Below are 22,377 nucleotides of genomic sequence, written 5' to 3'. Positions count from 1 at the left end.
AAAAAAAACAATATGGAGAACAAGAAAAAAGAATGTAAAAACTCTCATGTTAGAAAAAAACATACTTTGTTTTTTGTTTTTGCTTCTTTTTGTTGCAAAATTGTATGAATTTCTTGCAAGTAAATTGAATCAATATGGCAAAGTAAATGAAAGTTACCAGGTTTGAAAATGTAATTTAAGTTGTTGAAACTCAAGCCCATCAAATTGTATAGAAAGTATTGATTTGTAAATAAAGGGAAAAAAACAATGAATAATTTTCATGATCAAACGAGTCCTTGATTTAAATTTTACAATTGAATAAAGGGTAAAGGGTCAAATATGCCTCTAAACTATTCGAAAAGGTCTAAATATACCCTCCGTTTAAAGTTTGGCTCACTCGTGCCCTCGCCGTCCACCTTTTCATCTAGCTATGCCCAGTGGCGGACCCAAGATTTTTGCTGAGGGGTTCAAAGTATAAAGAAGAAGTTCAGGTAGTAACACAAGTGTGCGGTGAGCGTAGTAGCCCCTCGGCATGCTCTATGTACAAGAATCATAAAATATTTCATTGGTTCATAAAAGTAAAGACTAAACTAATCAAAGATATCGAGGACAAAGATACATTGATAAGAATTTTAACGGATCAACTGTATTACATAAATTAATTCCTAAAACGCGTGAAAATTAAATGATGAAAAAGGAAGCGAGACAGGGAAGAAAGATATTTACTTTATCATGCTAAATCTAACTTACTTTATTATACCATATTAAACATTTCTTTCTACTTTTATCATGCTCCATCGAGCATTCTTTAAATTTCTTGTGTTTTTATACTTTTATTTTGTAATGTTTTACTTTAGTTTTCACTTTTTAAAATTTTTAAATTTGTATCCATTCAATCACATATTACTATGAAAATCGTCAAGATTCTCTAAAAATATGTAAGAATAGAGTTACTAATATTATAATGCATATTCAAAAGATAAATAAATAACATCGTCAATTTTTTAGTTCATATAGTTCAATTTACTAGGTTAGTCATAATTTGTAAAAACGACAAATAACGAATAAATCAAATAAGTTTAGTTTTCATCCCTCTAAAATAGAATTAAAATATAAAATAATTTCATGAATTCTATAAATTAATATTTTTAAAAGGGTGTTAATGATATTTAAGTTTCTTCATTAAATTACATCTAATTTACCTTTTAAAATATATATATATATATATATATTATATTTCTATCTCAATTTCTAGTTAAATATAATTCATCATATTTAAAAGATTTTTAATTTCAAGTTAGTAAATGAAAAAGAGTTACGTTGAAACAACATGAATAGTAGATATAAAAATAATAAATATAAAAAGAATGTGTCTAATAAATTTAAACAAAAACAAATTAAAAAGAAGAAATGAAATAAAAGGAAAAAATAATGAAAAAGAAGAAGAAGGTCTAAGCCCAAAAGTTCCATTTTCCAAGCATTAAAAAAATAGGGGAAAAATGTTGCCGAAGGGATTTGAACTCGTCACCAAGGGGCGCACATCTTGAACCACTTATCCACTGAGCCAAGCCTTTACTTTGTTTTCAAGGGGTTCATTTTAATATGTATACCCATAAAAATCAGAATTTGACGATATATATATATATATAGTGTAATTTTTTGACGAGGGGGTTCACCCGTCCACCTAGGTCTACCCCTGGATATGCCCTTCTGGGAGTTAGTTTTCCTGCTAGACATATCCAACTCATTTTCCATTTATTTAAATGTCACATGGAATTGTCATGTCATTTTGACTTTTACCACATGACATTTTAGGGGCATAATTGATCCCTTTCCATTTTCATATAAATGTCATGTGGTAAAGCTAAAATGACATGACAATTCCATGTGACATTTAAATAAATGGAAAATGAGCTGGATATGTCCAGCATGCAAACTAATGCCCAGAAGGGCATATCTAGACGAAAAGTTGGACGGCGAGGGCACGAGTCAGCCAAACTTTAAACAGAGGGTATATCTAGACCTTTTCGAATAGTTTAGGAGCATATTTGACCCTTTATCCTTGAATAAATAAAGAACAGGATTACACCATTTCTGAAGTTACAATCAACGTACTTCCTCATATAAATAACTACCGTCTAACTTTGTTATAATAACGATTCATTATAATAACATTTCAAAATAGTAGCATGATTTTCTTTGGAACCAATTTGTCATGTTATATTTTACTCTTTTATAATACTATATTTTTATCGTTAATGGTATATAGTCTTTGTAAAATTCTCCCTATAACAGTGATACATAAATATTATGGGACAATATTATGTGTAAAAATAAAATATTATAATACTTATAGTAACCATTATGAATGTCATACGCATAATAAATTTCCAATAAATAAATATATAAATTTAAATAGTATGATTATAACTTCACTAAAAAAGACTACTGATGTTTGTTTTTTTTCGTTCATTTTCATTTTAGTTTTTGAGAAATCCCTTCAATAGGTCTTTGTTTTTTTTGTTATTTTTCTAGCTTTCCTTTGTGTCGTTTTGTTTTTGAATTGGATTTTGGACGTAAATAAAAAAGGTGTTTGGATCAATTTCGATTGAAAAATTAAATAAATTTTACTTAATTTTAAAACACTAAATATGTGAAATTGTATATAGATTTCATAGTTGTTACTTGTTACTTTAATTAATTTCAACTTAAATATCAGTATAATAATTTATTAATGCCTTTTATCCAAACACTTGTAAGAGGAGTAACCGGCCTAACCTTCCCAAATCTCAAATTATAGTTCAAATAAGAACAGAGATAACTCGATATTTTAGTCCATTTCAAAATACTAAAATATTATATTATAATTATAAGTCTATAACTTTAATTAATTTCAAAAAATTTAAATATTAAAATAATAATTTTTGAACAATAAATAAGTTTTTTTTTTAATTATTTCTAATAAGTTATAAGATATTTTTAATCAATAAATAAGTGCAATAAGGAGTAAATATGAGTACCTGGTGGTCTTGAGTTCGAGTCTCCTTGGATATGTAGTCTCCTATGTTAGAGAACGTTTAACCCTCAATATGAGACTTTTCAATATGAATTCGGATTTAAATCATTTAATCGGGTTTCAATGTACATAGGAGACACCAAATGGAAAAAAAACAATACATTTTCGAATTATTTTTAATATACTGTATTAAATAACCACAAGAAAATCGAAAAGCTTCTGTTCTGCGGTTTTGGTAGGGTTTTGAGTTCTTTGTACTTTTCAACAAGCTTTCATCCTGCAAATAGCAATGGCGAAAGCAATATCAAGAAATCAATACATTCGCTATCTCTATCACTCCATTTCTTCCCAGCAATGCCGTTCAACCAAGCCTTCATTTCATCTTTTCCACAGCCTTTCAAATGCACCCACCACACCCAAATCTTTACCCTTTTCTCCATTGGTTAGTCTTTCCTTTCTACTCATTTTTCTTTTCTTTCGAATCAAGTTTATCTTTTTCTAGTTTCTGATTAATGGGTTTCTTTTTCTTTGATTACAGGCTATGCGTTTGGATCGATTGGAAAATGGGTTCATTTCTTATAGGTTTCTGTGCACCTCAAGTTCTAGTAATCAATCGAATTCCGGGTCGGGTGGATCCTCTGCTGGAGCGAATTCTGGGTCTGGTGGATCTTCTACCGGAACTAATACTGGAAACCGTGAGAGCTCTGGTGGTTCTCAGAAGACTGAACAGGGAAAGTCTATTCGGGGTAGTGTAAGTTCTTTTCTTTATTCACAAACATATACTCCCTCCATTTTACTTCAGTTAAGAAAATGAAATAATTTATCACTCAATTCCTAATTTATCCTTATGCGCAAAATTAGTAACATATATATGTATGCATATTGAGTTTGAAGGTAGTGTGTTTGGAAAACCTGCAGACTAACACTTGCATCTGGGCTATGTTATTTGTTATGTTTTGGCCAAGGTTATATTTTGATTATATAGAGCTGTTGTTATTTACTGAATTAATTGGGTAGTGAGCTTGTGTGATTGCAAGTTCCATTTTTCCTGTTCTGCTTTGGATAGCTGCATTTTTTTTTATGGATAATATAGTATGGATGCAAATGCAACTTCATCTGTTTATAGGAGGGTGTCAAAGATTTTTTATTTCTGTTGTTCCATAGATTCTGTGATTGATAAGTAATATTTGATATGCAGCCTGTTTCATGGATGAGCTTCTTTCTACTTCTTTGCACTGGAGCAGGATTGGTTTTCTATTATGACAGGGAAAAGAGACGGCATATTGAAGGTAGATTACTATGGTGAGTTGTATTAGTTTTAGGAAAAGAACTGTGGTAGGCTAATCACGTAAGAACATCGGTGAAACGCAGCTTGACAGTAGATTTTTATGGGCTCATTAGACTTTGGGTTTGAAAACACTGTGGAGGATGATAATTTTTTACATTTTAATTTGTGTTTATAATAGCACGTGTCTGATTAGGCTGCTAGTTACCTATCAGTATGTATGCATTTAGGTTTCTGGTTGTAGTACTGCCTCGCTCCAAGTATAGTGCGACAATGGTTGTGTGTGTGTATAGGCAGATATGTTGGAATGTAGAGTCAGTACTTGAACAATGGATTTCAAAAGTCAACTTTTACTTGCTCCTTGTTTTTTTGGAGAATGAAACTTTTGCTTGTTCCTTTTGTCAAATATAAGTTTAAATAACAAATCACATCACTTCTGGAGCAATAATTTAGCATCTATCTATTTGTCATGTGTATAAGGGCCTCCGCTGCAAAATCTCTGATTATGCTTGTTCTTTGGTCCACAACTAAACTTTTGTGCTCATGAAAGGAAAAAACACATGCTGGAAATTGTTTTTGAGGATTTTAGGTTTTGCAAAGAAATAGTGTGGTGTAGTTTTTCCTTTGTCTTCCTTTGATAGGGTAAGTGTGCATTTTCAGTAGTATTTAATATCGGTAAAACACTGTTAAATGGTCACATTTATTGAAATTATCATCATAGGTTTTGGCTTAGTGTTACTCACAATCAGTGTTATCAAAGGTGAAAAGCGCAAAATAGCTCTAAGGTCCGTGGGGGCTTTAAGCGCAAAGCGCAAATAAAGTGGACTTTAATGAAAAAAGGCACTAAGGGAGTAAAAAGTAAAAATGTTTATATTTAGTCCAATACTAATAATTATAAACATGAATGACAAATATATGACCTAACAAATTGAAAAAAATTATGATAAAGTGAAACATCAATTGTTTAGTGTCACTTCTTCGTAAGAGGTTCATTGGCAAGGAAAAGTTTGACTTAGAACCTTGATGACGACACTGAAGCGCGCATAAAGCGAGGTGCAGTGCTCAACACGTTTTGAGCCTCGCTTCAGGGCTTAAGCGCGCTTTTGATAAGACTGCTCACAATAGTATCTCTATTTAATGGAACAAAACCATTTTTTAGGTTTAAATACTCATTTTATGAAATTTAACTTTGTACAAGGATAGGCCAGACGAGGTGCTTCATCTTTTAGTTCAAATAACAAACAATTGTATTTACTAATATTTTTCTGACCCTGTATTGATAAGATTGATTATTCAAATAAAGTCAAGGACCAATATATTACTCTTCCCTTTTGTTTCTTTTGTTCAGGAAGTCTTAAGTTGTGTGTACTGATTTTTTTGAAGATTGTAAGATCATAGGCTACCACATGATTCTTGCCTTGCCTCTAAGTTCCTCTCATTCTAGTTTGCTGATTAAGCTTGTTACCTATTGTTACAGATATCACCAATGCTTCAACTTCCGTAAAGCAAGGACCTTCAGTAGGAAAAGCAGCCATTGGTGGTCCATTTAGTCTTATTGACCATAATGGAAAACCAGTAACTGAGAAAGACTTCTTTGGCAAGTGGACAGTTGTATATTTTGGTTTCACTCACTGTCCAGATATATGTCCGGATGAGCTACAAAAACTCGCTGCTGCAGTTGATAAAATTAGTAAGCCTTCTCATCATAGTTCTGTGCCTAAAATGGATGAAGTTTTGCATGGTTATTGTGATTGATCATTTCGTCAACCATGTATTATCTGACATTAGTTTTTCATTCCATTTTACATTTGTCCTTCCTCTTGCCTTTCAAGTTAATGTCTAATTATCCAAGTTTTAATCCAGACTTGATTACCAATTTGTTTGGTCAGATGTAGGCAATAATAACAGAACTAAAAGGACATTCCAATTGTCAATGTTTGATTCAGTGAAGAAAAACTGATGGTGCATTAGTATCATGTGAACTAAGTAAGAGCATGAAGTGCATAAACTCTAACAGTATCCTTTTTGTGTGCTTCAATTGTCACTCCATTTTGTACATGAAAATGTTCAAACTGATTTAATATTCTCCTAAAGGGAACATCTGATCGTTCAGCTACATAGGGGGAGAAGTTGTTAGCTAGTGTCGTAGCAGACTACAATAAGGCAGCTACTGACTGTATGATTCCAGTTTTTTGTTGTGAGAGAAAAGCCCACAAGTTATAAGCTTTAGCTGTCATGATGTCTTTTTCCTTTTAATTTAAGCATACAGAGATGTATTAATCTTCTAATTTATAATTTATTCAATATGCAGAGGAGACGTCTGGAATTGAAATAGTACCTGTATTTATCTCAGTTGATCCTGAAAGAGATACAGTTGAGCAAGTAGGCGAATATGTTAAAGGTGTGTTTCAGATTGAACTGATTATATATTGTGCATTAATTAGATATACTTGTAATGTTGCAACCGACAATTTTGCACTCAATGTTTAGAGTTCCACCCAAACTTGATTGGCCTCACTGCTAGCCCAGAAGAAATAAAGAAAACAGCACGTGCTTATCGGGTTTACTATATGAAGACAGAAGAAGAAGGCTCAGACTACCTTGTTGATCACTCTATAGTCATGTATGTTTTACTTGATCCTTCTTATTCTAGTATGATTGCACATGTCAGTTTTGATTGCCTTGCAAGTTCAATATCTACAACCTGTATCAACACGGGAACACCTCTAATATTTCTGCAAAGTGGTCGTTCCTTGCAGGATTAATGATATCCTGCATACATAGTCTTTTAAATTTCGAACACCTTTAATGATATATAATATGGTGCTTTAGATGACGTCATTCACATATTTATGGATCATTCAAATTTATACATGTATACCGGTAATACCATAAACAGTAAGCATAAGAAAAATAACTTTATTACAGTGGTAAGAATTTTCATTATCTTTTATCCTCCATGTACCTTCCATCTGGAAAGCACTACTTATAGTGGTTGTAGCCCTTCAGTTTCCATTTGATCACTTCAAATGTATGCCTGCTTTAGGACCTATGTGTGTGATCAAAGTCTTGTAGAGTTGGATAGTTCCTGATGGAGACCACTGAATAAAGAAGTAACCTATATGTGGAATGGAGTGGAAATATAGTTCAAGTTGGAAGTGGTAGCTGGCGAGTGAGCTCAAAGAGGTGTTAGCTTTGACATACCCTTTGAGAAATCCACTCACCCCTAGGAAGTAAGAGGTGTTTTCACTAAATTACACTTAATTAAATAGTACCTATTTAATATGGTTTCTTGAGTATGTAAAAACTCATTTATCTTAATAAGGGTAGATTTGGTAAAAATAATTAATATCTTCTTGTTTATGTAAAAAATCATTTTTGGACTAAATGTAAGATATAAAAACACCATGTAATATGGACTGGAGGGAGTAGTTTGTATTTCTGTTTACTGGCAGATAACTGTCTCCTTAGCCCGCTGAGATGATATATTGATGGACAAATCACCGTTTGACCATGACTACGATTTTGAATATTTGAAGATAATTTCATGTAAGTATTTGTTTATCAATTTGGTTCTTTGTTTGAAAAGTAGAGTTGTAGGAGCACTTCAATTTTTTTCTCACGGAACTTTTAACTTTTTATCCATGTCCAAACACCAGCAAATCCAAATACTGTTTCACCTTAGACTTCAATTGCTCATTTCTTCAAATTTCAACCAAATCATATGTCAAAATGCTTGAGGCTTTTAGCATATCAAAGGTTTTTTGCAAAATATTATTATGATCCATCTTGTAACTTGATGTGAAGTTCCAGCCTAAAGTTATTCTTTGAGATATTTTATGTCTTCTAAAAGTTGAAATCTTATGACATCTCTTCAAAGGATCTATATTGTTATCAAAAGGCTTGGATTGTCAATGGCTCTGATTTCAAAAGAGAGTATGTGGATGGTACTATAGCATGGAAATTTGATGAGGTTGATGATACAATTTGCAGGTATCTTATGGATCCTAAGATGGAATTTGTGAAGTTTTTTGGGAAGAACAATGACGTTGACATGCTTACCGATGGAATAATTAAGGAGATAAAGCAATACAAGAAAGTCAAGGCATAATACTCTTGGCTCTTCCGAGATGCCTTCTTCACTGGCCAAATTGTCTAGCTGTTGCTAGAACATTGAGCATTGCATTCAGTGGAAATTTTGTGTACACAGTAAAGAAATTTTGAGTATTTTAGGTCTTATACGATATCTGAGAAAAAAAAGTTGATATCCAGCTTTCATTTATTTGAAGAAAACTGTTGCAGTTTGATAGACCATAATCCTAAATTAGGAATAGACTTTGCTCTCTAAGGTATTTGTTAGTCTACTGGCATTACCCTCGGCAACTAATAAGTACACATTGTTGTCTTCAATAATATGAGATTTATATTATACAATGCATTTTGCAGTTCCCCAGTAGTTTCAGAATGTTGTCAATTTCTGGTTTGATCTAATGAACTCTGTGTTATTCACTTGTGGCCGAACTGCTAATGTTCATGATGATTTGGTCAATTTGTTATCCCTAATGCAAGGATATAGTGAGCAGAGGGACTTCTGAAACTTTAGGTCCACTTTTTTTGTGAGACAAAAAGAAGCCTCGCATGAATAGTGTCAGTTGTGTAAGATACATAATCAAGTATTTTGAGAATTCCCTATGGTTACGTATTACACTGTTTGTTCGAAAGAATAAGTTGTATCCTGGTTTACTTTATTTTGCTTCATGATATTATCCCATCAACTCCTAGATTTTTCATCCACATATCTGGAAATCAAAAGGATGGATATGTAAGAAAACAAATGCAAATTGAGACCAAAGATGTCAAAATTAATCACAAAGATTCAAAATGTCATGGTATTAATAACTATCACAAACTGGACATAACTCATACATAGAGACTCAATTGCCACTTCACATTACATTTGTTATTCTATTAACAATTATCTCCCTCTTCCTTCTTTACATGAATAATAGGTCCTTCAACACAATACTTCCCTTTTCCATTTCTGCTTCCCAATTCTAAGTCCATCCATATCAATTCAGTGTTTTCAGACACCAGATTAGGCCCTTTTCCAACTATCCACTCATCCATGGGGTCAACAACTTATATGTATTGTCATTGCTTACATCTGGATCGAAAGCTTGTAATTGCAAATTACAATGGACGAATACCAAGTCCTGCAGCCTCTGCTTCTCTATCGGGTTCATCCCTTCTGTAAGTAATGTCTCAACCAAGCTTCTTTTCAGCCTATAATGTGAAGCACCATTGCATGTCTGACTAAGTATTCGAACAGCAAGCATTTGCAGCTCAGGACACTGACCTCCATATTGTGACCACCAAAGTGCTGCAACCAAAACTTACAGGTTAACATATGAATTATATGTCAAGATGAAAATAGCAGAAAATGTATAAATCATACCACCTGGGGAAGTATTTGATAGTTTATCTTTGAAACTTCCAAGATGAAACGTGCCCACGATACTCATCAATTTGCTGTGTGATCAAATGCTGTATATGGTGATCTTCTATCATGCGAACAACACAACAACAAAGACCACAAGAAACTTCCACATCAGTGTAGAAATTGCTTGAGTAAAAAAGGGTTGGGTTCAAAAAGTAACCCGCAGCATGTAGATGACTATGGAGGTATTCGTCCCATATGTCATCTACGGCTTTCCAGAATCTTGCATAATGGGATTCTTTGTGTTTGAATTCCTTTTTGATGGTATCTTTAGCTTGATCAAGTGTATCATATATAAAACCAACTTGTGGCTTATTACTACAGTCTAGCAATTTTATAACTTCTACCAGGGGAATGGTTGCCTTTACAGCCATCAATGCCTCGCTCCAGAAGGATTGATCCTCAACCATATCTGACATTCTTTTACCCTCACCCGTAGAGGCCAAGACTGAGCTATGCCAATCAGAAGATCGAAACATCCTAATTAAGCATTCCTTCTGTGATACAATGTTCTCCAGAGTCAAAAAGGGCACAATGAACCTTATTTTTGAAGACTTTACGAGCTCATCAGGACAAGCATCTCTTAGAAGCTTCAGGACAGTAGCATGGCTGTAAATAAATTGTGTGAGTGTTTTTGCCTTCTCCAAAACTTCATGTATCGGGTCTATCTTCGTGAACTTCTGTAACATAAGTTCCATGCAATGATAAGCATCTACTGCCCAAAAAAATGTCTTATGTTTTTCCATTAGTTTCTTGCCTGCTTCCATCATGCAAGCAGATGTCGAGTATACAACAATTTGGACCACAGTTTCAACTCCAATATCCTCAAGAACTTCCTCAAAGAATAATAGCATGGCATCAACATTGTCATTGAAAGATGAAATATCTGATGACCGAAGATAAATGGTGCCCCTCGGGCAGTACACTAGGATATTAATCAGATTTCGACTGTTTAAATCTATCCATCCATCTAGCAAGATACTACACCCTGTGCTTGCCCATGAATTTCTGATATCTGTTACATACTGTTGCATCTCTTTCACTGCATCCTGAAGGATCCAACCTTTCAACTCATCACAACTAGGGAATTTTATTGTCTCCCCAGGACTAAGGGTGGCTTTTACCATCCTTTGGAAGCTAGGTAACCTGATAGCATCAAAGTCGATTCCTGCTTCATAAAAAAATCTCACTATAGATTTCGAGATATCTTGTGAGGATGAATCTGCAACACAACTACCAGCTACTTTTGAATTCACTCCGTTATGCTTTTTATTTCCACTTTCAGAACTCTGAGTGATATCTGTCTTATTTGGTTCACCATCACCATCTCGGGGGCACAAGTTCCTTTTCAAAGGAAGATTTGTGTGGTTTAGTTGCTCATCTTCCTTGCTTAAATTGCCATTTTTCTTCTCAAGTACCTCAGCTTTCAGTGCTTCTTTTACAAGTGTAGGAGCGTTCAAGCAGGGAATTACATTTCCACGAATGCCTCCTAAGTGGTATTTAAGCCGGGTAAACCCTGAAACAACTTTACTACAATAGTTGCACTTGATTTTCTTACTGCCACACCATGTTGTTGAACATCAATTTTATCTTGAGCCATTTCCCGCATTTATATTGACTCTTCTTCAACTGCAAAACAATGATCCATGAGCTGTTAGACCATCTTAAAGATTGAGAAACAGGAGCATGCATAACTTCCATTCCTTCATTTCAGTTAAAACAGTGACTAACAAAACCAGAGTCTGTTTCAAGTGAATAGCAAACTCCCCTGATTCCTATTTATCAATCCTGATCCTAATAAAGCATGACATCAATCATCATTAAGAACACACAGGAAAAAAAACAGTCAAATGCGCTATGGTTTCTTTTTAAGAAACAAGAAATCCTCGAGGGTCAGTTCGAAACTCATGGATAATGGGTACAATACATTTCTAGCAGTAAATCCTCTCACATAAGTGTGTATTCGCGCATAAAGTAAATACATAAACAAACAAGAGTAACTACGCACAAGTTTAACATATTTGATGTGAGCAATACACACTTAAAAGTGTGGCCTAGCAATTCATGAAGTGGATGAAAATCATAGATACAAAAATGCACTAGATAATTTCTTCCCATCTGCTTAAGCTTTTGAAGGCAAAACAAGCTAGGGAGACACCATTGTTATAAGAATTAGGAAAAATATGAGCATTATTATGCAATTTGGAAGCTTATAACTATGAAATAGTCTTTGCTTTTCTTATAGGCTTATAACTTGGCCCAATTTATAATTTATTCAACCACCCTTGCTAGCAATAACAATTTTTTCCGTCTTAACAAGTTCTAATATAACACAAACTTCTATTCTTATTACTCTCTCCAAGCCAACTTGTTTGTCTAGTTTTGACTTACACGAAATTTGAGAAAGTAGAGAAAAGCTTTTGAATCTTGTCATCTTAAACTAAAAATATGTGGAACGTGCCAAAATTTCCTTTAATCTTGTGTTCTTAAACATGTTAGATGGAAAGTTAGTATCATAGGGTTGTCAAAAAGGAAAGAGACATTCTTTATTAAACGAACTAAAAAGGAAAGCCTTATATTTTTTTGTTTTGATAATCGTGGTGTCCGGTTAGTTTTGCACAGAGCTCGATTCATTTCATGGAGCACTGCTACCTCCCATCTGCATAGATACCAACTAATATTATGCACTTGAATAGATTACCTAATATTTTTGCATCCAATGGTACACACTCTCAGACTACATAAACAAATTGTCTTGTTCCTCCTATTACTGCATCTTAAAACTCATTCTTGACGAAAATATAACGAAATAAAAAGGGGGGATTTTGATATTCAATAGTTGTGAATACAAAGAAGTGTATTCTGCTAGTGAAAATCTACAAAGAGCAAGTGAAAAAAGCTAAAAAGGCCCCTCCATTCCTACAGTCTGAAATGAAAGCAGATAAAAGAGCAGCGTACTTCATGAACTAAAGAAAACAGAATCACAAGCAAATAATGACATAAAATTCAACAAGATGAAGGAAAAAGGGTAATATCAGTTATATGAAGAGTGCAGCATTAGTAGAGTCATTTTTGTTGATTTCTAAGGAAAGAAAGCCAATAAGTATGAGTAATGAACCTGAGTAAAAAAAGGGGTTTTGGGAATAGTACTCATAGTAGTACATACTCTGCTCTGCTCTGACTCTGAAAAAGGGACTGTGCTCCTTTCTTTCTACTGCCAAGTGTTGCTCCACTTTCATATGAGTACAATTTTGTCTTTTCTATTTCACTGGAAAATGTATTGGCATTTTCTCATTGGTGTTACTGAAGAGGAAAGGTTAGTCCAAAAAAAGAAACAATTTTTCCTCCCATATTTTAGGAAACTCATAATTCTTATTATAGTTTAGAAGAACTTTGTCCTAATAAATTTGAGAAAAGATAATATTATTCAAGTTTGGAAACATATTTTACTTATAGGTTTGAGACTACTGAGGAAAGCAATATACAGAATACACAATGTAGTCCAAAGGCCATGAAAGCATTGTAAACTTGTTCTCTTTTTTTCACGGGAAAACTCTCTCTGCTTTTGCTGGGAGGAGTAGGCCTAACCGAACCTTATTAAACCCTTATGTTATATTCTTCTTCTCTATTTTCTTTGTTTGTGATTGTGTGCTAGTAAATCCAGGATATTTCCGCGACACACCCAAATAAGATTTAAGTAAAGATACCTTTGAAGTTTGTATATCTTTGCTAAAAATGTGATGCATATATACTGTCATTTTTTAACAAGAATATATCCGTTCTAAATCGCAATGTTGGGGCTTTACACTTTCCCCATTAAAGATTGAAAGCTAAGACTAACGGCTTAGAGGTAGTTTGGTTACCGGTATGAGATACCAAGGATATCTCATGGGTGCTTATTGGTTACTTTGGTCTGTGTATAATTAATTTGATTTCGATTTTCAGTTTGTAAACATGTTAAACTGATAATCAAACCAATAGATATTTATTAATGATTTTCGGTTAGTGATCCTTAACTGTTCAATTTTTTATTTGACTGATAAGAAAATGTTTTTCTAATTTTAATATCGAAATTCGGACCCCTTTTGGTTAAAAAACACTCTTTCCATTAGTCTAAAATTTTAGTTCTAAAGTTCAAATTGTGTGTAGGCAAAACACTCTCACTGTTCTGTTTATTCAAACTTTCAATAAAGGTAACATTTCCATGAAAACTATGTTGACATTCAATTGCAAATATTTTCTATTTTAAGTGCATAATAATTGTTGATTACTGCACTCAACTGTACAAAGAGAAACAAATTAATTTCAAGTTGAAAATATCTTCAAGCTCTAAAGCTAATATTTCCTTTGAATTTTCATTTGAGCAGAAATCTCAAATACAAAAAAGAGAGCAGAGAATAAGAACTTTAGGCTTGATGTCTTGTTCACAAATTACTTTGTTCATGTCACTACTTGAGAAAGACTCATTACCAATACACATTTGCTACTCTATATATACATTTATCTTCCTCCTTCCTCTTCCTCTTCCTCTTCCTCCTCCGCTTCCTCCTTTACATAAATAACAGCTCTTTCAACACAAGCTTTTTCCTTTCCGTTTCTGCTTGCCAGTTCCAAGTCCATCCATGTAAGTTGAGTGTTTTCAGGCACCAAATTTGGCTCTTTTCCGACTATCCACTCATCCATGGGGTCAACAACATAATCTGTATTGTCATTGCTTCCATCTGGATCAAAAGCTTGTAATTGCAAATTACAATGGACAAATACCAAGTCCTGCAGCCTCTGCTTCTCTATCGGATTCATACCTTCTGTATGTAATGTCTCGACCAAGCTCCTTTTCAGCCTATAATGTGAAGCACCATTGCATGTCTGACTAAGGGTTCGAACAGCAAGCCTTTGAAGTTCGGGAAACTGAACTCCATATTGTGACCACCAAAGTGCTGCAACCATAACTTACAGGTTAACATATGAAGTATATGTCAAGATGAAAATAACAGAAAATGTATAAATCATACCACCTGGGGAAATATTTGATAGTTTATCTTTGAAACTTCCAAAATGAAACGTGCCCCTCCCCATGCGATACTCATCAATTTGCAGTGTGATTAAATCCTGTATATGACGATCTTCGGCCATGCGAACAACACAACAACAAAGACCACAGGAAACTTCCACATCAGTGTAGAAATCGCTCGAGTAAAAAAGGGTTGGGTTCAAAAAGTAACCCGCAGCATGAAGATGACTGTGGAGGTATTCGTCCCATATGTCATCAATGGCTGTCCAGAATTTTGCATAAAGGGATTTCTTGTCTTGGAACTCCTTTTTGATGGTCTCTTTAGCTTGATCTAATGTGTCATATATAAAACCAACTTGTGGCTTATTAGTACCATCGAGTAACTTCATAACTTCCACCAGGGGAATGGTTGCTTTTACTGCCATCAAAGCCTCACTCCAAAATGATTCATCTTTAACCATATTTGATATTCGTTTACCCTCATTCGTAGAAGCCGTGATTGAGGTACGCCAATCAGAAGACTGAAACATCCTAATTAAGCAGTCTTTCTGTGAGACAATGTTTTCCAGAGTCAAAAAGGGCACAATTGACCTAATCTTTGAAGACTTCACAAGCTCATCTGGACAAGCATCTCTTAGAAGTTTCAGGGCAGTAGCATGGCTGTAAATAAATTGTGTGAGTGTCTTTGCCTTCTCCAAAGCTTCTTGTATCGGGTCTATCTTCGTGAAATTCTGTAACATAAGTTCCATGCAATGAGAAGCATCTACTGTCCAAAAAACTGTCTTACATTTTTCCATTAGCTTCTTGCCTACTTCCATCATGCAGGCAGACGTTGAGTATGCAACTATTTGGACCACAGTTTCAACTCCAACTTCCTCCAGAACTTCCTCAAAGAATAATAGCATGGCATCAACATTCCCATTGAAAGATGAAATATCTGATGATCGAAGATAAATGGTACCCCTTGGGCAGTACACTAGGATATTAATCAGATTTCGACCGTTTGAATCTATCCATCCATCTAGCAAGATGCTGCATCCGGTGCTTGCCCATGAATTTCTAATTTCCGTTACATACTGTTGCATCTCTTTCACTGCATCCTGAAGGATCCATCCTCTCAACTCCTGACAACTGGGGAATTTTACCGTCTTCCCAGGACTAAGGGTGGCTTTTACCATCCTTTGGAAGCTAGGTAGCCTGATAGCATCAAAGTCGATTCCTGCTTCATAAAAAAATCTCCCTATAGATTTTGAAATCTCTTGTGAGGATGAATCTACAACAGAAGTACCAGCTACTTTTGAATTCACACCATTATGTTTTTTATTTACACTTTCAGAAGTCTTATTTGGTTCACCATCTCGAGGGCACCAATTCCTCTTCAAAGGAAGGTTTGGGTGCTGAAGTTGCCCAACTTCCTTGATTAAATTTCCATTTTTCTTATTAAGTATCTCAGCTTCAAGTGCTTCTTTCACAAGTATAGGAGTCTCCAAGCAAGGAGTTACATCTCCACGAATGCCTCCTAAGTGTTGTTTAAGCCGACTAAAACCAGAAACAACTTTACCACAATAGTTGCACTTAACTTTTGACTTCTTCTGATCAACTGGCACACCATGTTGATGAATATCAATTTTATCTCTAGTCATTTCCCACGTTTATATTGCGTGATCTTCAACTGCAAAACTACAATCCATGAGTTGTTAAGACCTCTTTAAACTGGAGAGCACCCATAACTTTCATTCCGAAAATGTGTGAAGTTATAAGATCCTTGATATCAGTTAAACAATAACCAAATAAACGGTGCAGAAAACAGAACAAATATTCAATCATGATTGTAATGAAAAATGCAAGTGCCAACTTAATCTGAAGTATGGCATCATAAAAAATACAACAAAAAGAACTATATGGCATGGCATTTAATAATACCCAATAAAGATTTTATAACCGCTTAGTCGAATCTTCATCTACATTGAAAAAAAGTTTTCCTGAATGTTCTACATCATTAAATTAACAAAAGAGGAAATTTTGACATTGTCACTATATTAAAGAAGGATACTGTATCGAACATCCAAAAAGAACAATTTCTAGTGTGTTATTTACCTTTCCTCTGCTAGGATTTGTACATGAGACCTCACGGTTGTCAATCCACAAAGCACACCCTTGGGCGCAAGAAGCATATAACATATTAGAACGAGGAAATAAATGACGCCTAACTTATGGAGATATAGATGAGACTTAATTAGATGAGCAGAACTGAATTATGAGCCAAATGGCTTTATTACACAAAACAAGACCACACCACAGAGTCCAAAAGATAAACAAGCAAAGAGGTAAGTATACTCTTTAACTTTTAGTCTTTACCAATCTTGATGTGAGCTATATCCAAAATGGGAAAAAATATGCATTATAGGCATCAAAGGGTGTGATCTAGCGGTTTCAATGAAGACGATGACAACCACGGAAGATCATCAGGGTTCAAATCCTAGTAGAGACAGAAAAAAACACTAACCATACTTTCCATCTTGATTATTTGACCACTCCTAGCTTTCAATACCAATTTCTTCCATGTTCAATATAACACTAAGTTAAAGTATCATCATTAATACTTCTGATAAGTAACACAGCCTTTTAATACATTTCTATAACTATTTAACTGCTATTGAGAGAGACCATCCAATTAAAGGAGGAAATTATATCACTTTCACTCATTTATCCAAAAATATAAAATACAATGCCAAAATAGGAGCAAAAACCTTGACTTTTTTTAAACCAAACACAATCTTACTACAACTAAAAACTCATTTTTAAAGAAAAAAAGGAAGTAGAAAGGGTAGAAACAACAAAAAAAAGAAAAAAAGTACTCACTCAGTGCCCTTTTAGTTGTAAAGTTATATTAGATTATCTATAAATTCGACATTTTAAACTAAAAATTTAGATATTCAAAAACTATAGAAAAAGTACTATAAATTACAATCTTTTGTATATATCAATACACATAAAAAAAATTATCGTAAAATACTAGTCAAAGTTTTTATCTTCGACTGAAAAAAAAAAAGAAACCATGACACAAGAAACAGAAGTTGGCATTCAACAATTTTACAAATTCTTGAAAAAAAAGGGGTAACAAGTAAAGTCCTCATGAAACTGTTTTTGCTCTCTTTGAAGAACAAAGAGAGCAAAATCAGAAGCAAATAATCAAAGAAACCTAAAAAGATCACAACTTTGGAAAGATTAATAAACAACAAAGAAAGGGGTTAATGCAATTTTACCAGTATGAAGAACTACAGAAGTAGTGTCAGTTTTGCTTGCTGATTTCTGTTTCTATTTGATCAGAGAAGAAAAGGGAAAGCTAAGAAGTATAAAATGTGAAAAAGGGGTGCGGAGAAATCAAGAAATAGTGCCATTGATGCTTTTTCTCACTCTACTGTCACTCTAATATTGGCTTAATACAATTTTGTCTCTGTGTTTCTTTGGAAAATGGATTGGCATTTTGTGATAGGAGTAACGGAAGAGGAAAGGTTTTTAAAACAAAATGACAAAAACAGAAAGAGAAAAAGAAAAAGCTTTACTGCAAACTTGCAATTAATACACTCTGACGTTATTTTACTCACAAAATGATAACAGTGGTGTCTTATATGTTCAAAAGGTAGGGTCAAAATACTAGTAGTTTGTTTTAATTTATATATATGATAGTAATTTGATTTGATAAGAAATTTAAGAGATATTTATATGTCTATAATTATTTCATTAAATGTGTGATGTTTCAATTATTATCTGAATATTTTATTATTATTTTTAGTATATTATAATTTTAAAATAACATATTAAAAGTTGAATATTTACGTAGTAATTAGAATAAATTTTATCATAATGTACTATTTATTTAGTTATATTTCATCAATAATTTTACTTTTATTTGAATTATCTATTAATATGTTTAATTAGGACTGCGTATCGGTCGGCTCGATTCACTTTTAAGTTATCAGTTTATAGACATGCTAAACTGTTATAAAATTTCAAAAATTGGTTTATCGGTTGTTGATCGTAATCAGTTTAGTTATTGATTTAATCATTAAGATCTGACATAAAAGCTAATAATTGAAAATCACTTAAAAACAAAGTGGCAAATCAAATGAACCATGTACATCAAATATTGACACATTATAGAATAATGAAAGTTTGAGACAACTAAAGACATTATGGTATAATTCTTAGTGTGTAGTCTATTAAGAAGTGCTATCTACATGATGAACCTCTAACTAGGCAATAACACAAAATTTCAAACTAATTCAACTACATCTAACTTAGCTTGGTTGCCTATCAAAGTCAGATTGCCACTTGTGATTGAATATTTACAATTAGTACCAATGTTGCATCATATCCTTTAAAGAGTTAATTTTCGTCCAATATCAATTACTCTCTGCTGGTGTTGTATGAATTCAAATTCTGTCTACTTTGAAGCAACCATTTCATCCGCGATGACTCCTTATTTACAACTAATCGAAATCTTAATTGCATACAGAAGCCTTTTATATTCAATTCACCCTGCCTCTTTGGTAAGTATGTTTTATCCCAGGATACTTTTCCTTTGTTCCCTAATGCCTCCCCACATGTATTATCTACATACAGTTCTTTCCCACCTCCTTCATTACACTTTGAGGAAGAAAAACTTAGCCTCAAAAGCTATGGATTGAAAACGGGACATCCAGAAGTCACTTGAAACCAGCTCTTTGCATAAGAGAGTTGTATAGAATATTTGTTTTCAATCCTGCTTGTTATCTTGTCTACTAATTGATGACATTCAAATTTACTTTACCTTTTAGATGTGAGGGGATTCCCTAAGTATCTAACGGGAAACCCCTTTGTGTGAAACCATTAGTATCTTGAAGCTATTGTTTCACAGGTGGTTCAGTTATTGCTGGACTTTTATTCCATGCATGTTGTCCAAAAGTCCTATTGCAGCATTGAAATGAACTAAAGCTTCCATAACTTTAGATATAAATTTGATATCTCCTTTGCACAACTCCCAACTCACTATGTCATATGTCTTCTTGAGGTCTATCTTCGTAGTCAACCTATTTTAAAGCCTCAACAGGTCATGACAAATTAAATCTGAGTATTATGCACCATTGATCTTCTGTGCACAAATGCAACTTGATATTCTGCTATTACATGGTTCACAACCTCTTTGAGTCTAGTCCTAATTAGTTTTGAAATGCATTTGTGAATTACTGCATTACAACATGCAATTGGTCTAAACTGACTTGCATGTTCTGGAACTTCCATCTTTTGAATGAGTGCAATGTTGGTGATATTCACTTGCCTCAACAATCGCTCATTCTGAAAGAACTCCAAGACTATTTCTGTCATATCTCTATCCACTATCCTCCATGTCACTTTTGAGAAGGCACTTCCATAACCATCAGGCACTGGGCTGTTTGTTTTGTCAATCTTAGACATGACCCATGATACTGACTATGGCTATATTTGTATGTTGTCTTGTTTTACTTACCTGTTCATCTTTCGTATAATTGGAGATGACCGATAATCCTACCAGTACACTCTGGATTTTAATAAATGTTATCAAAGTTTGTGTACTCAATGATAAATAATACAAAGCCGAATGAATTAGCAAAATATTAGTATTATTAGATATGATAAATAATTTAAGAATTTGAAAAACTCACATAACAGAAATTGTTACAGTTGTAGGTGAAGGATCTATGCAAATTTTATGAGAATGACTTGAACCTATTCACCTGAAGAGTAAAACGATTTTATAGAGCCAAGTAGAAGATACATGACATGAATGTTAAAATATTTTACTGCACACATGCACCCTGAATGTTCATGATGAGCTGAAAAGGAATTAAAAGAGTGATAAAGAACAGAGAATAATTAAAAATAATCCTTCCATTCAAGGAGCAGAGAAGAACAGAGAGAATTAAAGCTAAATTTAGAATCTTATCACAACAGTTGTGCAAGTAAATAAAATTGTCTACTCTTCCGCTTCTGTAATTAACTTTTTCCTTTCCTTTTGTGCTTGCCTATTCCAAGTCCAAGTCCATCCATGTAAGTTGACTGTTTTCAGACACCAAATTTGGCCCTTCTCCGACTATCCACTCAGACATCCTCTGCAATCTCATTTTCTCCTTCCGGATCAAATTGCAAATTACAATGGACAAATACCAAGTCACTCAGCCTCTGCTGCTCTATCTGATTCCTCCCTTTTCTATGTAACATCTCGACCAACCTCCTTAGAAGCTCGGCCTCAGGGAAAGCATCTCTTAGAAGCTTCAGGACCGTAGCATGGCTGTAGATAAATTGGACCAACATTTTTGCCTTCTCCAAAGCTTCTTTTATCTTTGTTACTTCCTGTAACATCAGTTCCATGCAATATGAAGCATCTATGCTCCAAAACACTGTCTTGCATCTGTCCATCAGTTTCTTGCCTGCTTCCATCATCCAACCAGATGTCGTGTATGCAACAATTTGGACGACATTTTCAACTCCAGAATCTCCTCGAGAAATATATAATAGCATGGCATCGACATTCCTACTGAAAGATGATATATCTGATGATCAAAGATAAATGGTACCCCTCGGGCAGTACACTAGGATATTAATCAGATTTCGATTGTTTAAATCTATCCATCCATCCATCTAGCAAGATACTACACCCTGTGCTTGCCCATGATTTTCTGATTTCCGTTACATACTGTTTGTTGCATCTCTTGCACTGCATCCTCAAGGATCCAACCTTTCAATTAGGGAATTTTATTGTCTGCCCGGGACTAAGGGTGGCTTTAACCATCCTTTGGAAGCTAGGTGATCTGAAAGCATCAAAGTCGATTCCTGCTTCATAAAAAAATCTCCCTGTAGATTTTGAAATCTCTTATGAGGATTGAAAACTCTTCTTAGCAAGAATCTCAGCATTAAATGCTTCTTTCACAGGCATAGGAGCCTCCGAGCAAGGAGTTACATTTCCACGAATACCTGCTAAGTGGAGCTTAAGCCTATGAAAGCCAGAAACAATTTTAGCACAGTACTTGCACCTAGCTTTAATTGACTTATAATTCTCATCAACTACTTCATCGCCATGATCACAAATATTAATTTCCTCTAGAGCCATTTCCATCGTTTATATATATTGAGTGTTCTTCAACTGCAAAAAAGCCAGTCCATGAGTTATTAAGACATGTTTAAACTAGAGAGTACCCATAACTTACAATCTTACTAACTAGGAATAGATCATAACACTTTAATAACCCTAGAATATCATGTAACCACGTATTACCTTGGGTTCACTTCTATCTTCCTAATGCTTAAGGATAGCTTATATCTAATGACTTAGTCACCGTTCATCGTCTAACCTATAAATCAAATTTATATAATACTTGAACCATCACCCTTATTGAAAATTCATAAACTTAAATTCTTACCTATGTTATTTTATGCCTACAAGATCAATTCCATAAAATAAGCATAACTAACCCCACACTATCCTTTATTTCCATCTTGGTGATCATTCACATTTCAAATGTAGCATGAACCGAACATGCATAAGAATCCGACTTAACATAAAAGGGTCA

At 34.0% G+C, this 22,377-nt stretch overlaps 3 protein-coding genes across 6 annotated transcripts; 1 reads left to right on the top strand and 2 right to left on the bottom strand.

Annotated features, from left to right (window-relative positions):
- Positions 1-3,259: 3,259 nt before the first annotated feature.
- LOC125833416 (protein SCO1 homolog 1, mitochondrial) lies at positions 3,260-8,406 on the top strand. Its single transcript, XM_049512564.1, has 7 exons — positions 3,260-3,437; positions 3,534-3,746; positions 4,194-4,284; positions 5,758-5,970; positions 6,592-6,681; positions 6,771-6,903; positions 8,274-8,406. The coding sequence occupies exons 1-7, from the start codon at positions 3,285-3,287 to the stop codon at positions 8,389-8,391; spliced, it is 1,011 nt and encodes a 336-aa protein (XP_049368521.1). The 5' UTR covers positions 3,260-3,284; the 3' UTR covers positions 8,392-8,406.
- An 852-nt stretch (positions 8,407-9,258) lies between these two features.
- On the bottom strand, positions 9,259-18,070 carry LOC125833392 (uncharacterized). Of its 4 annotated transcripts, none has more exons than XM_049512532.1 (3): positions 18,055-18,070; positions 14,793-16,468; positions 14,110-14,714 (listed from the first exon to the last, which is right to left on the bottom strand). In XM_049512532.1, the coding sequence occupies exons 2-3, from the start codon at positions 16,429-16,431 to the stop codon at positions 14,278-14,280; spliced, it is 2,076 nt and encodes a 691-aa protein (XP_049368489.1). In that variant the 5' UTR covers positions 16,432-16,468; positions 18,055-18,070; the 3' UTR covers positions 14,110-14,277. The 4 variants fall into 4 exon arrangements, with proteins under 4 accessions (XP_049368491.1, XP_049368489.1, XP_049368490.1 ...); XM_049512533.1 differs by lacking the exon at positions 18,055-18,070 and adding an exon at positions 16,886-16,902; XM_049512534.1 differs by lacking the exons at positions 14,110-14,714; positions 18,055-18,070 and adding an exon at positions 9,259-9,660 and having other exon boundaries at positions 14,793-16,563.
- A 1,821-nt stretch (positions 18,071-19,891) lies between these two features.
- LOC125833376 (uncharacterized) lies at positions 19,892-20,245 on the bottom strand. Its single transcript, XM_049512516.1, has one exon. It carries the CDS (start codon positions 20,243-20,245, stop codon positions 19,892-19,894), a length of 354 nt encoding a protein of 117 aa, XP_049368473.1.
- Positions 20,246-22,377: the final 2,132 nt, after the last annotated feature.

Source organism: Solanum verrucosum, unplaced genomic scaffold (assembly GCF_900185275.1).
Source record: "Solanum verrucosum unplaced genomic scaffold, falcon-dt-bn FXZP01000142.1, whole genome shotgun sequence".
In the NCBI taxonomy this organism is placed as follows: domain Eukaryota; kingdom Viridiplantae; phylum Streptophyta; class Magnoliopsida; order Solanales; family Solanaceae; genus Solanum; species Solanum verrucosum.
The sequence above is the reverse complement of the archived record's forward strand: the minus strand, read 5'-3'. Positions and strand labels throughout refer to the sequence as shown.

Bases quoted from the DNA above. Each gene is read 5' to 3' on its own strand.
- LOC125833416 (XM_049512564.1), top strand. From the start codon at position 3,285: ATGGCGAAAGCAATATCAAGAAATCAATACATTCGCTATCTCTATCAC. The intron at 3,438-3,533 runs GTTAGTCTTTCC...CTTTGATTACAG, and splicing joins CTTTACCCTTTTCTCCATTG to GCTATGCGTTTGGATCGATT. The intron at 6,682-6,770 runs GTGTGTTTCAGA...CTCAATGTTTAG, and splicing joins AGTAGGCGAATATGTTAAAG to AGTTCCACCCAAACTTGATT.
- LOC125833392 (XM_049512532.1), bottom strand. From the start codon at position 16,431: ATGACTAGAGATAAAATTGATATTCATCAACATGGTGTGCCAGTTGAT. The intron at 14,715-14,792 runs GTGGTATGATTT...TTATGGTTGCAG, and splicing joins ACTATCAAATATTTCCCCAG to CACTTTGGTGGTCACAATAT.
- LOC125833376 (XM_049512516.1), bottom strand. From the start codon at position 20,245: ATGTCTAAGATTGACAAAACAAACAGCCCAGTGCCTGATGGTTATGGA.